Source organism: Lissotriton helveticus, chromosome 5_1, assembly GCF_964261635.1.
Source record: "Lissotriton helveticus chromosome 5_1, aLisHel1.1, whole genome shotgun sequence".
NCBI classification, from domain to species: Eukaryota; Metazoa; Chordata; class Amphibia; order Caudata; family Salamandridae; genus Lissotriton; species Lissotriton helveticus.
The window spans coordinates 2,055,764,259-2,055,783,396 of NC_136065.1; the positions used below are offsets into that span (position 1 = coordinate 2,055,764,259).

The following is a 19,138-nucleotide window of genomic DNA, read 5'->3' on the forward strand; positions in this document are numbered from 1 at the left end:
TTCTCCCCTCTGCCTTGCACCCTTCTCCCCCTCCGCCTTGCACCCTTCTCCCCTCTGCCTTGCAACTTTCTCCCCTCCACCTTGCACCCTTCTCCTCTCTGCCTTGCACCCTTCTCCTCTCTACCTTGCACCCTTCTCCTCTCTACCTTGCACCATTCTCCTCTCTGCCTTGCACCCTTCTCCCCTCTGCCTTGCACCCTTCTCCCCTCCGCCTTGCACCCTTCTCCTTGCACCCTTCTCCTCTCTGCCTTGCACCCTTCTCCTCTCTACCTTGCACCCTTCTCCCCTCTGCCTTGCACCCTTCTCGGCCTTCAAACCCAATGGAGGTGGTTGCCACCTGGAACAATGGCACCATTTCAAAAGCATGATGGACTAGGGCCGGCCCTAACTGGGCCCACACCAGACACACTGGCGATCCAGGGAGGTGCAAGTGCCCCCCCTTACCACCCCCCGCAGCGCCATGGTGCATTCTAACAAGAGTGCATACCTGAGGGCACCATTTGGCTGCCTCATCCCTTCTCATATGAGCATTGCCCTGGAGAACGCTGTCTCTGGGGCCCCCACCCCATCTTTGTACTTGTCTCTTCTCAGAGGAGCAGAGCTCTGTGGGGAATGCTGTCTCTGATCCCACCCAACTTTTTTCAGGGCCGGGCTCTGACTGAAGAGAAACAATGTAAATTGTTACATTGTTTTTCTTCAGTCAGCGGGAGGGGTTTAGAGCAGGCCGCAGACAGCCTGCACCTGCTTTAGAGGGAGAGAGGCTTGCTTTAGCGCAAGCCTCTCTAACAGCTCTCACTGAAGAGCTGAGGGGGCCCCCTTCATTTACTGAAGAGAGTGGGGCCCCCTGCACCGCGGGGGCTGCGGGGGCGTTTGTTACGCCCCTGCAGAGGAGCCCTGCCCAAGTTCAGTTCCCTTCTGCTTCAATTCTTTATCTGTTGTTTCGGAAAACAATTTTTTCTAATTATTGCAGCGTAGCATGCCAAGGTTTATCTTTTATCTTCAAATATGGTGGCTGCACCTTTCTTTTGTCATGCACAGCGCAGCTTGCCTTCAAACATACTTTCACTCTCAGTGCAGCACTCATGAAATGGATGCAGCACTTTTTTTTCTACCGAGTAATGTCGTTCACAATTGGCAGAGCGCAGCACGTGCAATAGAAGGTGTGGTGGCAGATGTGCATCCCCGAACTTCTTCCAACCCCGATGCTTCTGTCCACTAAAGGTGCTTGACCTGCCCTTCTCAGAACTGGGTCACTGTTGTGTCTTTTCCCAGTATGGTGTGAATAAGGATGTGCTAAGGAGGATACCAGACCGGCCCCTGTGTGTGATTGGTTTTATTTTGAGGAGGTGACCGTGCGTCCCACCACAACCTTTACCTTGAATAATTTTACACAAGAATTGTTTGAGAGGCAGCACATCGTTGATCACTACATTTTGTATGCGAAGAATTACTTCTCGTCCAACGCTCCTTTGATGTACATCGTATCTTTCTTGCCATGATGAAGCCTTGTTAGGTGAAGCGCATTGGCTGTGACTTTCTAAGCAAAAACAGAAGAAAGGTCAAGATTGACTTCAACAATTAAGAACCATGAGTCTTAACTCTAAGTGAAATACGTATTACTGATTGTAATTTAACAAGAGATATGTGTTGCCTCTCAAAAAATTCTTGTGTAAAACTATTTCTTAGTAGATGGTCAATGGTCAACTGACCATTGAAGTGGGCAACACTCCCTTTTTTTCGAATTGATCTAAGTGTTTAGTCCTGCCGGTGAGGCTTCAAATTCCCTGGCTGCTTTTCTCTCGTGTCTAGTTTATCATCAATAATCCTCATTCTGTTGCTCTTGCTAATGATGAGGAATGCTGGCTGCAGGCAAGGAACGTATACATTGCTTGTCTGTGACAAGCCTGTAGGGAGAGCCTGGAGATTACAGGCCGAGTAGGGCGTGGGCTACTCATCTGACAGGCACACACTCGCCCAGAGGAGCCCACCCGTGACTCTGCACTTGCAGCGTGTAGGGCTGGCCCTTGCAAATGAACATTAAGAGATAGTTAAACCCTCCGATGCATTACCTGAGCAGGACATGGTGACGTCCTCTCCGGGGGCTCACCGGCAAACTTCGAACTCCGCCCTCTTAACCCTTTAATGAAAAGGGGGGGCCCTCGGCCCCCCCGCACGCATGGCGGCGCGGCGACCGTCTCACCCCCTTTCCCCTCGTGTCCTCCGACGGTGGGGGCGTGCCCTGGGGGCGCGGCCCACCGACGATTGGCCGGCGCCCCTCCTGACCCGGATTCAATGGAGTGGTTCCGGGTCGGGGGGGGCGGGCGATAGGAGGGGCCACCCGGCCCCTCGGGAATAAGAAGTAGGGAGCGCCCAGGAGACCCCCTTGTCCCTGGACGCTCCCTCGCTGAACGTTGTGCCCCGCGTTCGGGGCTTCTTTGTTTTTTAATTCTCCCACTTTTTATTTCAGGAAGAAGCGGTTCCTGGAGCCAGCCGTCGGGGGATTGCCGGGATCAGCCGCGTGGAGGGATCGCCAAGCGGATCTTTGGCCAGGGACGCGAGGCGACACTTTATATTTGTCGGCTTTTTATTGCAGGGGATTCTCTGAGGAAGTCCGCGTGGAGCCGGCCGCCATCGATACCCCCAACGTGAGGCTGCCGTCGCTGAGGACGCGAAGCAATTACTGGAGGCGGCAATCAAGGCGGCGGTAGCGGAGGCTTCCCCCCCCCGGTCCTGGGAGTGTAAGCAAAAGCGGCGCGTGTACACGGCGTCCGCTGCAGGTATTTGTTGGCGCGGGGGGGCAGGAAAGAGCGGCGAGTGGCGGGGTTATAATTGGCAAAGGGCGGAGGGATACTCCGGTGCATAAAAGTGCCTGGCAACTTGTTTCCATTCCACTGCCATAGTCCAACGGCCCCGGCCACATGCTACTTGTTTAACCTTACTGATGATTATACGCTTTACAACAGCGGATTACTGTGGGAAGCGCAGGGCAAGGATGCGCATTTGAGAACTGCCTATCAGCGTGTTCACCTTATTAAAAAGGCATTTTAGCACGTTTTGTTGAAGTGTGGCCACAGGGCAGTGTAATTGAAGATACTGTGTAGGGAAGCAAAGCAGGACCGACCAGGGCAGCACCTGGATGGGGGACTGATGATGAATTTATGCAATTGTTTTCTCATTACTGCTTAGCATTTCATGAGGTGTTTTTGTGGTGCATGAAGTGTATAAAAAGAGACGGGGATGCATTTCTTTAAGAGTTTCACTACTGTGTGGTATTTAACAACGAAATGAATTGTTTTCAGGATACAGACAAGGTGGCATTTCTTTAAGTGGTTTTTCACTACAGTGAGGTGTGAATTGTTATGCTACCTATTTAAACAATACCGCCTATTGCACAAGTGTCGTTTTTTAAGGTCGCAATTGTGGGGATAACCGAGAAGGTTTTCTAAAACGTTTTTCTGCTTTATTACACGGTATTAATACCTGTTTTTAATTCCAGGCAACTTTTGACATTATTGGCACGTTTCACTCGCAGACAGGGCACACGACGTGGGGAAGGCTGTGACCGCAGATCCTCATCGCCGGCGAGTGCACGGGACTGGTCGGTAAGAGGGGTACGGGGGGCTAGCACTCATCGCTCCTGGTGGCCGCCGGGTGGGTCTACATTAGGTTTACTCACCCCTTACATAAGCGGACAAGCCGCTGGTGTTGCGGTCGCCGTTGCATGGTGCTGAAAGCCCCCTGGTGACCCTCCATCTGCAAGGTACACACAGTTGACCTGTTAGGAACTAAGAGAATAGGCAGCAAGTGTTTTTTGGGGTAAGCGTCATGCCAGGCCCAAGGGGTGGAAAAAGGGGGTCCAACATGGAGGCTATGATGCGGGCTATGATGCGGGAGATGAGCGACATTAAGCAACAGCTAGGGCAAATTAAGGAGCGGGAAGCTCGGTTGGATGACAGAGAGAGTGAGGCACCGGGCCCGTCCGGGAGACCGATTCGCAAGAGGGTGGCACCAGTGCCAAGAGGGGAATTTGTCACTCCGCAAGGGAAACCTAGGTCCAAAAGACCCAAGGAGGCGGTCCCCACCCCAGGCCCAGGGGACCCGTTACCCGCCGCACCGCCCGCGGTGGTCCCACCCCCGCATGTGCCTACACCCATTGCCCCTGTGGTGCCGGTGCCGGCAGGTCAACCAGTAGACGCTGGGTCTGCTCCCGCACCGGTGCCCACAACCCCGGGGACAGGCTGGCCGCACCCGGCGCCCGCCCTGCCACCTGTGCCAGGACCATCGGGCTTAACCCCAGGGGTACCTGTTGTCCCGGGGGGTAATGTAGATTCGATGCCACCCGAATTGGTATCTCAGTTAACGGCCATGATGCCATGGCTTCAAAAAGGGGGAGCCTTCCCGAATTCTGCAGACCATGCAGCAGAGGCGGTAAGATTTGTGGAAAAAATCAGGTCGGCAACGGTCACCGACAGTGTTGCATTGCCAATATCTTCTCCCCTTGCAGGTCCAAGTGTTCCCCAGCCGGACGGAGTTAAAGGGCAGCCGCCCTCGGTGCCCACACCTGGTAAGGAAGTGGCATTGCCGCTCTTGGGGGACGGTGTGATACCTTCCAGGAGCGAAAATCTAGCTCAGCATGTGTCATTAGCTGTGAAAGAAATGATTTGGGCTGATAAATACGTGTACATTTATTCTTTATTGTTGGATAATAGGGAAATGGAGCAGGCAAAAGCACTGAAAGAGTGGATGCTCCCAAGTGAATGGAGGGCGCAGTGTACTAGATTCAGGGTTGAGGAAAATCTCAATAATTGGATGCAAGCATGGGCTGTTTTCACTGCAATTAAGGCTGAGCGTCCTCCAGATCTGCAGGCTGCATTGGCTTGCTACTCGAGCAGGATTGTGGGGTGGAGTCAACAGTATTCTGGGGAAGCATGGAAGGGTTATGATGTCAATTTTAGGAAGGCATTGGAATTCAATAGATCGTTGCCATGGGACTCGGTAGATTCCATGGCTTGGCACAAACAGTTCTCTGACACTGCACCTCCCCCTCAGTTCGGTGCGGTCAAGGTGTTCACCAGACCGCAGCAGCCCTTTCGGCCCCCCCAAACGAGTGAAGTACCTGGGAAATTTAGGGCAGGTGGGCCAGAGAAAAAAGGGGTGTGCTGGGATTTTAATAGGCGTACCTGCACAAGGGCCGCGTGTAAGTTTAGGCATGCATGTTCCTCCTGTGGCCACCCCTCTCATCCAGAAACTACCTGTAGGTCCAAGCAAGGTAACACAGGACAGAGGGGTAGGGGAAAGCCACTATAAGTCAGACAGGTTACGCCCCCCCACTCCAGTGGATGTGGTGGCAATGATTCCATTGTTGAACAGATACCCTGACCACAAAGCGGCCACCCTACTCCAGGAAGGTTTTTCTAAAGGTTTTAGGATCCCGGCCGGGGGATACACAGGCAGTGCGCACTGTAGAAATCAATTATCAGTCAAACACAATCCGGCTGTTGTGGCCGCCAAAATTGACAAGGAGCTTTCCTTAGGCAGGATAACTGGCCCGTTTCCTGCAGTGCCAGTACCCAATTTTGTGTGTTCCCCACTGGGAGTTGTCCCCAAGAAAGAGAAGGGGCAATTCAGATTGATTCATAACCTGTCAGCGCCAAAGGGGGCGTCACTGAATGATGCCATTGACGAAGGTATCTGTAGTGTTAAGTACGCCTCTTTTGACCAGGCTGTTACCTTATTGCAGGCCGCTGGACCCGGGGCGCTGATGGCGAAATCAGACATAGAATCCGCCTTCCGCCTCCTCCCAGTCCACCCGGCGGACCAGCATCTTTTAGGTTTCACCTTTAGGGATAGGTTCTACATGGACAAATGCATGCCTATGGGTTGTTCTATTTCTTGCGCCTACTTTGAGATGTTTAGTTCATTTCTTGAATGGGCCATGAGACAAGTGACGGGCCATCAAAGGGTCATGCATTACTTAGATGATTTCCTCTTCCTCGGTACAGCGGGTTCTCAGGAGTGCGCACTGGCATTGCAGGAATTTTGCGTGCTCATGCGGGCTTTTGGGGTCCCGCTTGCGCCTGGGAAGACGGTGGGCCCGACCACCTGCTTGGAATTTCTGGGCATCGAGATTGACTCAATAGAGAGATGTTTTAGACTACCTAAGGACAAGGTGTGCAAATTCAAGACATCGCTACAGTTATGCCTCCGGAAGGAGAAGGTCACTTTGCAGCAATTACAGGAGGTGGTAGGGCAATTGAATTTCGCACTAAGAATCATCCCAATGGCTCGCCCCTTCTCTCGCTCCATCGCGCACGCGATGAGGGGGCTGAGGGAAAAGCACCACCGCACGCGCCTATCGTCTGAAATTCGCCAGGATATGCTTATTTGGATGGCATTCCTGGAGGATTTTAACGGTAGGGTGGTCTGGCCCGGCCCGCTCACGACATCGGCGGAGTTGGGACTATGGACTGATGCGGCCGGTAGTGTGGGCTTTGGTGCCATCCTAGGGAATAGGTGGGTCGCTCAACAATGGCCAGAAGAATGGAACTCATGGGGTTTGCTCAGCAACATTGGCTTCCTGGAACTTTTTCCAATATGGGTGGCACTGATGGTTTGGCCCGAACACCTATGTAACCAATCAGTGGTGTTTTGGTCAGATAACATGACGGTGGTGGAATGTATCAATCAGCAGGGGGCGCGGTGTCCTTTCATACTTCGTCTGATCAAAGAAATTGTTCTGCGGTGCCTTAAACTGAATGCTAATTTTAGAGCCAAACATGTCCCTGGTGTTTTAAACAATGCTGCTGACTCCCTTTCTCGCTTCAAAATGCAGGTTTTCAGGGAACATCTCCCCACAGCAGACCCCTCGCCAGCACACTTCCCAGCAGTACTTTGGCAGATTGGTGCCCCAGATTACAGGACCTCGTGGTCGCTAGCCTAGCCCCCAGGACCAAGACGGCTTACGAAGGGGCGTTTCTGTCTTATTGTTCTTTCTTGGGGCCACAGTGGGAAGTGCTTTGGGCGAAGGAGGATGGGTTTGCAGCCTATTTAGAATGGATGCACAAAGAGGGGCGCTCAGTGGCAGCGGCGACCAGACATAGGGCAGCAGTGTCATTCTTCGCTCAAGCTAGGGGCTTCCGGGATCCCACTAATACCTTTATGATACGCAAGGCTTTAAGGGGATGGCGCCGTATTCAGGGGCACCAGAAGGATAAGAGGAAGCCCATGGGGTTGGCCCGGCTAACAGCCTTACTGGGCATGCTGGAGATTGTTTGTAACTCGGAGTGGGAAGTGCTTCTTTTTAAGGCAGCATTCTCCCTGGCATTTTATGGGGCACTGAGAATTAGTGAACTTGTGGCAGGATCCAAGTCTGACATACTAGGTGGCTTGCAGAAGGCTGGGGTGACGATAAGGGGTGACACCATGTGGGTGATTATCCAGAAATCAAAGACCGATCAAGAAGCTAGGGGTCACACCATAGTTCTGCAACGGGCCCCCGCCAACCCGTGCTGCCCGGTGAGGCACGTAGAATCACTCATGGGACTATTGGTCGGTTCAGCAGGCAGGTCGTTGCTCTGTCACGCCGACGGGAGCCCCTTGACCAGGTATCAATTCAGGAGAGTGTTCGAAATAGGGGTTAAAAAAGCGGGTCTTGATCCTAGAGATTTTGGATCTCATTCCTTCAGGATTGGGGCAGCAACTGAGGCGGTGGCGGGGGGCCTCCCGGTGGAAAGAGTGAAGACAATTGGGAGGTGGTCGTCAGACTGCTATAAACGTTATGTTCGGATTGACATGCTATGATTACTTGTCACTCACGCTTGGTCTCTTTCCGCTCTCTTACAGTTTCTCAGACCTGTTACGCAGGGGAGGAATTTGTCGTCGGGCACCGCCAATATTCATCGGCACGGAGCGGCGAACAGGAAACAACAAAGAACAATGTCTGGATTGTCGGTCATTCATATGTGAAGCGAGCGGAATGTGTCTTCCTGTCAGGTGACAAGAAAGAAAGGGCGGCACAACTAGGGTTGAATATCACGTTCTTTGGCAGAGGAGGGTTGTGTCTTCACGAGTTTAGGGGATTCTTCCAAGGGCTGTTAGCACGCCAGCAGTCTCCACCGTCAGTGGTGATACTTCACCTTGGGGAGAACGACTTGGCAACACTGGGCAGGCGCATCTTGATTGAAGAGATTATCTCAACAGCGGTTGGATAGCTAGGACCTGCCCCGGGTGCACGCTAGTATGGTCACAACTCATACCTCGACTTCAGTGGCGGGGGGGTCATTCGGTCAGGGCGTTGAATCACTCGGTAAAGAGGATCAACACACGGTTGGATAGGTTGTTTCGAACCCCCGTGTTACAGTCAATACCTCATGGGTGCATCTGGGGTCACAAGTATTACTTGAAGGACGGGGTTCATTTGACAGAAGAGGGTTATGTCCTATGGTCTGACAATATCTGGGCTTGGCTAGAGGGCTGGGATAGGAGGAGTGTGTCCTTAGGCAGGGGCTAGAGGGGGAGGCCAGATCGTCGGTTAACAATACTGGCCTGTGGCGGTAAGGTCATTATCGGTGAGCACATATTTGAGGTCTGAGGGGGCGGGCATCATCCTATGGAGGTTCCCGCCCGGGGGGAGGGGCCTGCGGGCCACTCCCAGTACTCCAGGGGCAAGGTAATATGCAAAGGAGCGCGGGTAGGAGTAGTTCACGCTTTCCTTAGGCTGGTAGCCACCCCGCGCGCGTGGACTCATGACGCCACCGGCGCAGAGTAAGGGCCCTCCTTTAGTGGGTAAATGGAGTTTGGGGCGTAGACCGGGCAATTCCCGGGGTAACACTGCGCATGCGCACTTCTAGGGGGGAGGCGCAGCTTGTAGGACCTGACACCGGTAGTGACCCTGCCATATGGCCAGAAATGTACAAAAATCAAGGTAGGATGTTTAGTTTAAGCTAGGAACAACTTGTATTAGAGTTTTGTTAAGGTCAGGCTCTCAAACTTGTTGATAACAATTGTATAACTGAATGTCCTGCTGATTTTTGTATTCATTGTTGATTATGCAATTAAAACCTTTTTTAATTTCATACTTTAATAAATACGGCCGGGCGACTAGCGCCCGCCTTCCAAAAAGTAAAACACGTCTCGTGTCCACGTTCCTGGGTGTTGGGTGCCGGATTGGGGGGGAGGCGGCAGCTAGTCGCTGACCATGTGAAAAGGGGGGGCCCTCGGCCCCCCCGCACGCATGGCGGCGCGGCGACCGTCTCACCCCCTTTCCCCTCGTGTCCTCCGACGGTGGGGGCGTGCCCTGGGGGCGCGGCCCACCGCCGATTGGCCGGCGCCCCTCCTGACCCGGATTCAATGGAGTGGTTCCGGGTCGGGGGGGGCGGGCGATAGGAGGGGCCACCCGGCCCCTCGGGAATAAGAAGTAGGGAGCGCCCAGGAGACCCCCTTGTCCCTGGACGCTCCCTCGCTGAACGTTGTGCCCCGCGTTCGGGGCTTCTTTGTTTCCCACCCACCATCCCTTGGTACAAAGTTTAAGCAGCGTTATGTCCGGTTTAATGGTAAGTTTCAAAGGTATGGACCGCGGGAGAGAGTAGGCTGTTGTTGTATTTTGTGATCTGTTGTTAGGACTTTTTCCCCTTTGTAGAAAAGTGATGTGTGAAGTGAACTGTATTTGAAGATATGTGTCTTTAGGCCTTTTTTCCCTTTGTAGCTATACGTTGATATTGTAATTTTGAGTAACATGAGTGAACCGAATTGTAATTTTATGCCATGTGTCGTTAGGCCTTTTTTCCCCTTTTAGCTATGCGTGGATACTGTTATTTATTAGCCAGTGTAGTTGTCCTTTAGAATTTTTCCATAGGTCGTCGTATTTATTAGGTATGGGACATGCGGTAAGGTCATTATCGGTGAGCACATATTTGAGGTCTGAGGGGGCGGGCATCATCCTATGGAGGTTCCCGCCCGGGGGGAGGGGCCTGCGGGCCACTCCCAGTACTCCAGGGGCAAGGTAATATGCAAAGGAGCGCGGGTAGGAGTAGTTCACGCTTTCCTTAGGCTGGTAGCCACCCCGCGCGCGTGGACTCATGACGCCACCGGCGCAGAGTAAGGGCCCTCCTTTAGTGGGTAAATGGAGTTTGGGGCGTAGACCGGGCAATTCCCGGGGTAACACTGCGCATGCGCACTTCTAGGGGGGAGGCGCAGCTTGTAGGACCTGACACCGGTAGTGACCCTGCCATATGGCCAGAAATGTACAAAAATCAAGGTAGGATGTTTAGTTTAAGCTAGGAACAACTTGTATTAGAGTTTTGTTAAGGTCAGGCTCTCAAACTTGTTGATAACAATTGTATAACTGAATGTCCTGCTGATTTTTGTATTCATTGTTGATTATGCAATTAAAACCTTTTTTAATTTCATACTTTAATAAATACGGCCGGGCGACTAGCGCCCGCCTTCCAAAAAGTAAAACACGTCTCGTGTCCACGTTCCTGGGTGTTGGGTGCCGGATTGGGGGGGAGGCGGCAGCTAGTCGCTGACCATGTGAAAAATCCATAGCAGCAGATCTCACAACCGCGTTTAACCACCTGGTGGTGTCTCTGGTCAGTATGCAGAGTTGACTTTTTAGGTCTCCCCTTAGCTGTCTCACCAAACTGTTTTCTTTATTTTTTCTTTGTATTTGCAGATTTATTTAGCACAGACTCCTCCGAATGTATTGGAGAGTCCTACATCAGCACCAGTAAGGTTACACAAGGTTAGATTCACGTTTTGTAGGTATAGGGCGATTACACGATTTGCCCAAAATCACAGTATATTGAGCCAATGCCGAGACTCGAACTTGGCTAACCAGTTTCAAAGTCGGTTGACTGATTGATTGATGGGCTTTCACCCACTCCCTCCTTCCTCCACTGTGCTTTTATTGTCAGTGGTGTAACGAAACTTGAGGGGGCACCCTGCAAAATACATGAAGGGGCCCCTGTCAGGACTCACTCAGGAGCTCTCGGGCCAAGTTACTGTGCTAAGGGGCCCTTCTGGAGTTCGGGCCCCCCTACACACTGTGGGGGCTGCAGGAGCCTTTGCTACGCCAATCGTTATTGTGTCATTCACGTTAGTCCCATGCACCATTGCTATAGCATAGGGCAATCGGACAGACAGCTCACCTATACCATGCACCCCCTTCACTTTGAGTGAAGGTGTTTCGCTTGAGCATATAATGCACCCCGACTTACAAGTAGTTGTATTGTAATCCAAATACAAGTAGTTTCTTTCTTTTAATTTTCAATGCCTTTTAAATTTCTTTGATTCTTTGTATTTTGTGTTTTATTGCCCTCACTCGAGTGACCCAGCTTTACTTTAATACTCATGGCAGTCCTAGCAGCTTCTTTTCCCCTGCCCTTCCTCTTTTCAACTTTCCTGTCGGTCCTGGCAACTTCTCTGCTTCACTCTGCCTAGCCGCCTATATGTGCCAGTAAACAAATGAATACTGGCATTTGTTAAAAGTCTGAGAGTTGACATAAACAAAGGCTTCTGGGTTTTTCTCGAAGATGTTTTGAAAAAGTTAAAGAATAACTTTTGCTACTCAATATGCTTAGCACTGCACTGGTATGTGGGCGTGCTTCAGACAGTTCTGTAGAGACCCTTTGATATATAGGCAGAGGCTTTAGCATTTGGAAGTCTCATTTTAGGAGTTGTCTGTGTTGCCAGAGGCATGCCTGAAGCACAGCTTACATTCACTTCATGCAAATCAATGATTTCAGCAGAAATATTGGCGTATTCCCAACATGTACTATAAACGTGGTAAGATAGAAGAATGGTTAAGCGAGTTTAACGGTCACCACTGAAAAATGAATGAATTGGAAGATCAAGCGGTCAAATCTGATTAAGGTAGTCTGCATTCCATCCTTCTAGAGTCTGTAAATTCAGTACCATTAAAGTGTATAATAGTAGCACCAATGTATTGGGTAATGCTAATACTTGAAGCATTTAGAAATGGTAGGAGTGTTCTACATATAGTCAATGTCTTATAATAGCAAATAAAGGAACACAGGACCTCACGACAAATCAAGAGTGATGAGCAACAGCCAATAAGAAGGTGATTTTACATTTTAACAGCACTGTTGCATCCCAGAAGGCAATGGTGAATGAAATGTATTTAAGTACACTGTGTGTATGCAAGTTGCCACCTGCCCCCTCCCCCAAATGAACACCATGTAACCTTCCTCAAGTTGGCAAAGTGGCTCAGCAACTTAACCGCTTGTATTAAACATTTTGTGGCATTTGTAAGTCACAATTTGAAATCCCAAAGAGGCCAAAATTAATTTTCATCTATCTATTTGAGATGTTAATTAAGTATCATTTAGTTGTTTAACAGTAACACTTGCACTCAAGGGAACACCTTTGTATGCAAACTTATTACCACATTACCAACACCATAACCCTGCCACTGCCAGCATTATCACCACTGTTACTGCCACCAGTAGAGCATCTGAATATCTCCCACTTTAACCTCACATTTACATACACAGCACAAGCAAAGTTAGCAAAGCCAACCCTCCTTATGAAAGATGCCTTCAAACTTTCATAATCCATCCATCCATCCATCTATCAGCATACCATGTAGTGATCAGTAGTAGTGGACAAGTCCATAACCATCTGTCACTGTAGTGAGGCCTACAGGCTCACTCATCTTTTTAAAAGTTCCGCTGCTTTATGCTTAACTCACCCTTGACAGGTAGTTGTGGGGTGCTGTGCAGCGCAGGAGTAGTGACTCTGTGTTTGAGGTATGTGTGCCTGGGAAGGATACAGTACAAGGATGGAGCACTGCTGTACAGTGCATGTGTGCACGGTACATGTACTAAGTGTATCTATGCATGAGAAGAATACATTATGAGTGATGCAGTGCTGTGCAGTGTATCTGTGGATAAAGCATGTGATTGGTGTAAGTGCGCTTGTGAGGTGTACAATACATAAAAGGTGAAGGGTTATGCAGTGACAGATATCACAGAGCCACTCAATAATCCCCTCGGGACTGGGTATATTCAATAACAAAATCACATTGTCCCTAGAGGAAACATTTGTGAAATATTGATAATTTGTAATAATGTCACATACATGAACATTTATCAATTTATCCACAGGGAATATATGTACATATACCTGAATGTATCAAAATGGTATATTTTATTCCACTTGGAATTTCATCAATTAATATCTGGCAACAAACATACTACTGAGAGTCATACATAAATTAACAGTAGTGTTCATAACACCTTTCGCATGGATTATGGGTAATCAAAAAACCATGTTGATGGAGTTTAAACACAGCATATAATCATGTTTACAATTTGAATCATCAACAAATATGCGAAACGGTGCTGAGCGTCGACGTTTCGGTCCCCCGTTGGTCTAAAATATCCGTGGGACCATCTTCAGGACGAAAAGGTTGCACATGCACATTGATCACTTCCAAGGAAACCAATCCTAAGGTCAGTGTTCAAACAGCGAGTGTGTCTGATAAGTCAGACCTCGCAAAATGTAAGAAACAAGCCAAATGATCACTTGTAAATGGAACCAGCCACGCTTGGTCCAGGGACGCCCGCCTAACAAGAGAGAGGTTATGCAGTGAGCACATGGTGAGTGTGTGTGTGCTGGCAGTGAGTGTGTTTGTAAATAACACACCCTGATAGAAAAGCCTCAGTGCTGAACAGTGTGCTTGCTGAGTGTATGTACTGAATACATGTGTACATGTAAGGGTACCAAGCAGAGCAGTTACCGTGGTGGCCCAAGTGTGCTGTGAATGTACACTGAATGAGTGTGCCTGCAATGATACATTACATGGCGAACCCTAGGTTCTACTTTGGGAAGCCAAGACCTGCCTGGTGAAGACCCGAGGAGGAGAAAAATCCACTCAGACAAATTTGTGGATCCATTTCAAGCATGGATAGGAAGTCATTCTAGTAAACAACATTCTAAGGTATTTCACTGACATACCACATATTTCCACTACACATCCTCACACCACACCACATAATTCCACGCCACACAGTGCCACAAGAAAACTATTCAAATCCAACACATCTTTCCCTTCCACTTCCAACATCCCTGTCAACTCACCCCCACTACCCCTCTCATCTCTCCCTCACACTGCTACTAACTCCTCTCATGTCGCAATCTCACAGTCCCCTCTCATCCCTCCAACTCCCTATCTCCTCTCTATAATTTCTGCTCACACATTTTAAGCACAGTTTCTTTCCCGTGCCTTTTCAAGGTATCTGTCCATCAAACCGACTCTCTCTTTCTCGTCTCTGTGTGTCTTCGTCGTACTCAGGGCCTTCCTCTTCATGCTTCTGTGGCCTGCTCTTCCCTTCTTTCTCTCTTTCTAATACACTCTTTCTGTTCCTCCATCTCAAGTTCAATCACCATTTTCTTCACAAACTACGTATCCCTCTCTATCTTCCTTTTTATCTATTCTGTGCAACTTTCACCCCTATCGATTCACCATACCACATAATTCCACTACACCAATACACTCCACACCACACAGTTCCACAACTAACTATTACAATACAACCCACATATTTCCACTCCACACCATATACATACACTACACTCCAAACCAAAACACATTGGTAAAAGACATTGTCATTTACAGCACCATAGCTTTAACTCTCGCAAATGCAAGTCCAATTGGGTTGCAAATGCTTGTTTTATACAGTGTTTTTGAGCCAGGTTACTCTTTTCTAACCACTCCTAGTTTTTAGAGAAAGAGGCACTTACACAATCATTTACCCAAAATCAAAGAAGTGCGCTAGAGAGAATCTAGGGCTAGATCTCAGGTATCCTATTTCCAGACCCAACAACATCTCCACAAGTGGAAGCGATCAACTTCTGGCACGTTAAGTCAGTAAATTGAATAATTTTTGGTTGTAACTTACTTGCCGCGACCTTCATGAATCGTCAGATTGTGTCCATCGCAGGAATATTCTATCCATGGGTCATCTTCCTCTTCCATTTTACCAGGTTGTGAGTGGGCCTTTGCCACCATGTGCCATTTGCCAGAAATCTACCAAACAGAAATTAACATGAAACAAGCTATAGATCCTGTATCTAATCCAGCTGGTACAGACAGAGAGCATGTGAAGCAGCAGGGATCAAGGGAGGTGCCCAGCAAGTGAGAGTCTGGCTTGAGGGAGGACAACTGGTACGATGGTTCAGAGCCTTCCTCTGCTAAAGAAAGAGCCTTAGATGTGCAGTTATGTTTGAGTTCAACTAAACTGCACAGGGAGAGACTTCCTGATCCGGAAACACCACCACTAGGACCGGACCAGCCCACTGAAATGGCAAATGGCTATATAACATGGCAATTATTGAACTGGATGACTCTGGGGCTGGCACAGGAATACAACACTTGCCAGCCTTGCTGCTGGCACGTCCAGTCCTGCCTTCTCTACAATCTGTATCGAACATATTTCTACAGGAAAGAATACATTTTTTTGGCTGGGTGGGGGCCACCATATCATTGAGGCCTTCACATTTAGCACCTCCCAGATACAGTCTTTTTGGCTTCATATGAGTCTTCTTGCTCAGTGTCTTTCACATACTTCAGGCAAGTGAATGACATCCAGGCTCAGCTTTCACCCATACTCATTAGTTTGCAACCAGCTTCATGAAATGGACCAATTGTGCCTACAATGCCTGGGGCTGTGCAGTTGTCACCAGACCTAATCACTCAGGGAGAGTCATGACCACATGATGAACTCTACAAGTTTTCTACTGGGCTGAGGAAGTGTGCTTCGACTGAAAAAGAGATGTTCTATTGCACTTGACAGTTCGGGCTGGACTGTTCCCATGAGGCACAGGGTCAGACTGATTAGCATATGGCCATGTCTGAACTGGGGTGGCAGAGTGGGCTAAAGAACGGTGATGGATTAAACCCAGATCTGTTGACTGACTGTGCGTGTTTGAGTGGTTCAGATGCTCCTTCCATCACCACCCCCTTTTGTACCGCTCTATTGCACTTATAGCCTTTTTGGAAAGCACTTTTTGCTTTTTTTGGAATGTTCATACAGTAATTACGAGCAGGTTATCGTGACAAGCCAATGATGGAGGTTATTAACCTGATTGTATCATAGGGAAAAGTCTTGTTGGATGTAGTAGGCCTGACACGTTAATCTAAAAAGTTACAGCAAAGGCAGTAAGATTATCCTATTCATATTGAAAAACACATGTTAAAGCCAATATGCCTTTTTTAATAGGTGAATAGATATTACACTGTGTTAAAGCCTGGAGCCAGGTTTTTTTCTTACATACATTCTCAAAGATTACCTCTCTAGGCAATGGTGTTGCTGCTTATGTTGGGCATCTTCTCCTGCAAATCCACTAGTGTAGAAGGTTTGCACTGAGATAATACTTGCTGTTCCATCTTTGGAGGGTGTTCTATGTTATTGTGCCAACTGTGTTTTTGCACATAGCAAGTTTTCACACATTTAAGCATGAAATTACAACTGGCCGTTTTACTTGTAGCTAGGATCTTAAATTCCAAACAAATTCATACAAACAATTCATTACTGCCGATTCCATATCTTTCTCTCTGCGATTCAACTAAATAGCTAAAATGCTTCTCAAGGAACTAAGGGCCACGTGTACAAAGGTAAGTGTTTGCGATGACCAAATAGTGAACTGTTGCAATTCGCTATTTGGTAATTGCAAAGACCCATATACAAATGTGTGGTTTACACATTTTGCAACTCCAAATGGGTCGCAAATAGACCTACCACATGAATATTATTGAGGTAGGTCTCGGTTTAGACCCATTGGAATCACAAAAATCACAGGGATGGTGGCCTACTGGGGTTAGCAGACCATCATATTCTGGATTGCTCTTAAAATAAAGCAAGATTTTTAATGAAATGCAGCCTGTTTTCTTGAAAGAAAAACGGGATGCGTTTAAAAAGAAAAAAGAAAAGCTCTTTTCATTTTTTAAGAGTAGGCAGCAGTCCGTGGGACCACTGTCTGCTCTTAAAAAATGTTTTTACAAACATTCACAAAGGGGAAGGGGTCCCTTGGGAACCCCTTCCCATTTGCGAAAGGGTTACTACCTACTTGAGTAGGCAAAGAATGTGAATGCTTTGCGACCGCACACATACCACTGGGATTCAGTATTCAGAAGGGATGACCTAAACATGCCCCTTCCTAATACTGAATCGCAAACTCAATTTGAAATTTGTTAATACGTTACCAGATAACAAATAGGGATTTGTACATTTTACAAAGCCTTTTTGTGTTTGCAAATGGGCTGATTCTACGATTCAACCCGTTTGCAAACATAAAAACACTTTGTACATGTGGCCCTAAATGTTGCCTTCCTTTACACAGACTCACCTCCTCTCTCTCACTTTGTCCATCACTCTCCTACTGTCTGCTCAACTTCTCTATTTTGATGCCTTTCAGCCACATCTCTTTCCTCTTCCCTTCTCCCCTCCTCCGACTCTAACCCTTCTTGATGCTCAGACCTCTCGGATTCTCCACACAGTCTCATGCCTAAACTGTCTTCTCCCATTGCTTGTTGCTTCTCAAAGTCCATTCTCCTCGTGTTCTTCATTAAAACGGTAATATATATTTATTCCAACGTTTGCTCATTTTCTCAGCCCTTACTACAGCCTTCTGCTTGGTTACCTCCTAAGCATGCTGATTCCATCACGTTAGTTTGCAGTGCTATAAAAAGTATGAAAATATGTATAATAAATACACAGATATACCTACATAGAGGAGCTTTGGATCATCGCTCTTTAAGCCATTGGTCTAGTCGAGAGTCATTCAATTTCTACTTCCGACCATGACAGTATGGGCCAATGGGATTGCCCACTTCAGGGACTAATTTATTGACCGGTGAGTCACTGCATTTTGCTTCAGGTGATGTGTACTTAAGCCTAAAAATGAGTCTGCTTCAGTGTAAGGGCTGATAGGCCAGTCTTTTGATTTCTCAATGTCTCCTTGTAGAGGTCCCATTTAATGTATTTACTTCTCTTTTTCTTTTATTTACTTAGTCATGTTTTTATAGTGCACAGTAGGTCCTCAGCCAATGCCACCAGCAGCTCATTTGCAGCTCATTTCATCAGCAGTGTGTAAACCCAGTGATCAGTTTGGATGCTATTGTCCATAATCTAGAAATGATTTACTGCTCCAAAATGGCCACTACATTTAGGAGCACATGCCAGCCATCATGGATTGGCACACCAGTGATAAACAATGCACAAAACCATTCCTAGTTGGCATCCCAGTGCAATGTTTACTGTGCATCATCTGGGAAGGTATTGTGCAAAGCCTGGAATTGTTTTACCATTCTAAGATAGCCAATGCATTGCTTTTAAACGTGATTGCTGGGACCTCAAAACAATGAAGCACTATGTACAACACCATTCCAAAAACAGCTATGTTTAATATTTAACTTATATTTGTATTGCATGTATATGCCCATCACATTTAGGCAGCAGCATTTTTCTACTTTTATTCATTTAATTTGTTTTGTGTATGCTTGTTGAGTTTGTGTGTGTGTTTTATTGTTGATGGTTGAGTTGGTGATTGCAAGAATCAGTGGGTGGCCGAATGAATGAATGAATGAATGAGTGAGTACAAGCATGACTCACAGACTGCTCGTATGGGGTGATGAGATCTTGAGTTCTTGAACTTACCACTGACTGTAGAGGCGCTTTCAGTTATAAGTCAGGCTGATTGGCATTGCCAATGTGTTATATTTCATTGAGATGCTTCCTGGAATTGCACATCTCTATGATTCTCTAGAGATTCTGGCGTGATGTCATCTATGTAGCATCATTGGCAGTTGGTCCAGCTGTATCTGGCAAGAAGCTGTTTGGGATCTTTCTTCAATCAATAAATCTACTTGAAGATATTGAGTTCCAGTCCTTGTGTACTTTCATCATAACAAATTTGGCGACGCTTTAATCTGTGCCAGACAAGCATAAGGCAGGTGATGAAGGAAGATAGATTAACCCAAACACTGGGAGAGAAGAACCCAACTCGTCGTGGTCAGTGAAGCACTGACTGTAGCAGTAAGGACACTGCATTTATATTACTGCAAGAAGTATAAGGCCTGTAAATCTGCTATCTGGTAAGAGATTTCTGCTTTGTTCAT

At 47.9% G+C, this 19,138-nt stretch overlaps 1 protein-coding gene across 2 annotated transcripts in view; it reads right to left on the reverse strand.

Moving 5' to 3' along the window:
• The window catches only part of LOC144756282 (uncharacterized), a 444,819-nt gene that overhangs the window by 57,930 nt on the left and 367,751 nt on the right, over window positions 1–19,138 (reverse strand). For both annotated transcript variants that reach the window (XM_078645943.1, XM_078645942.1), the window contains exon 17: window positions 14,922–15,049. In XM_078645943.1, the coding sequence (XP_078502069.1) occupies window positions 14,922–15,049 (128 nt within the window). The remainder of the gene's footprint in view (window positions 1–14,921; window positions 15,050–19,138) is intronic.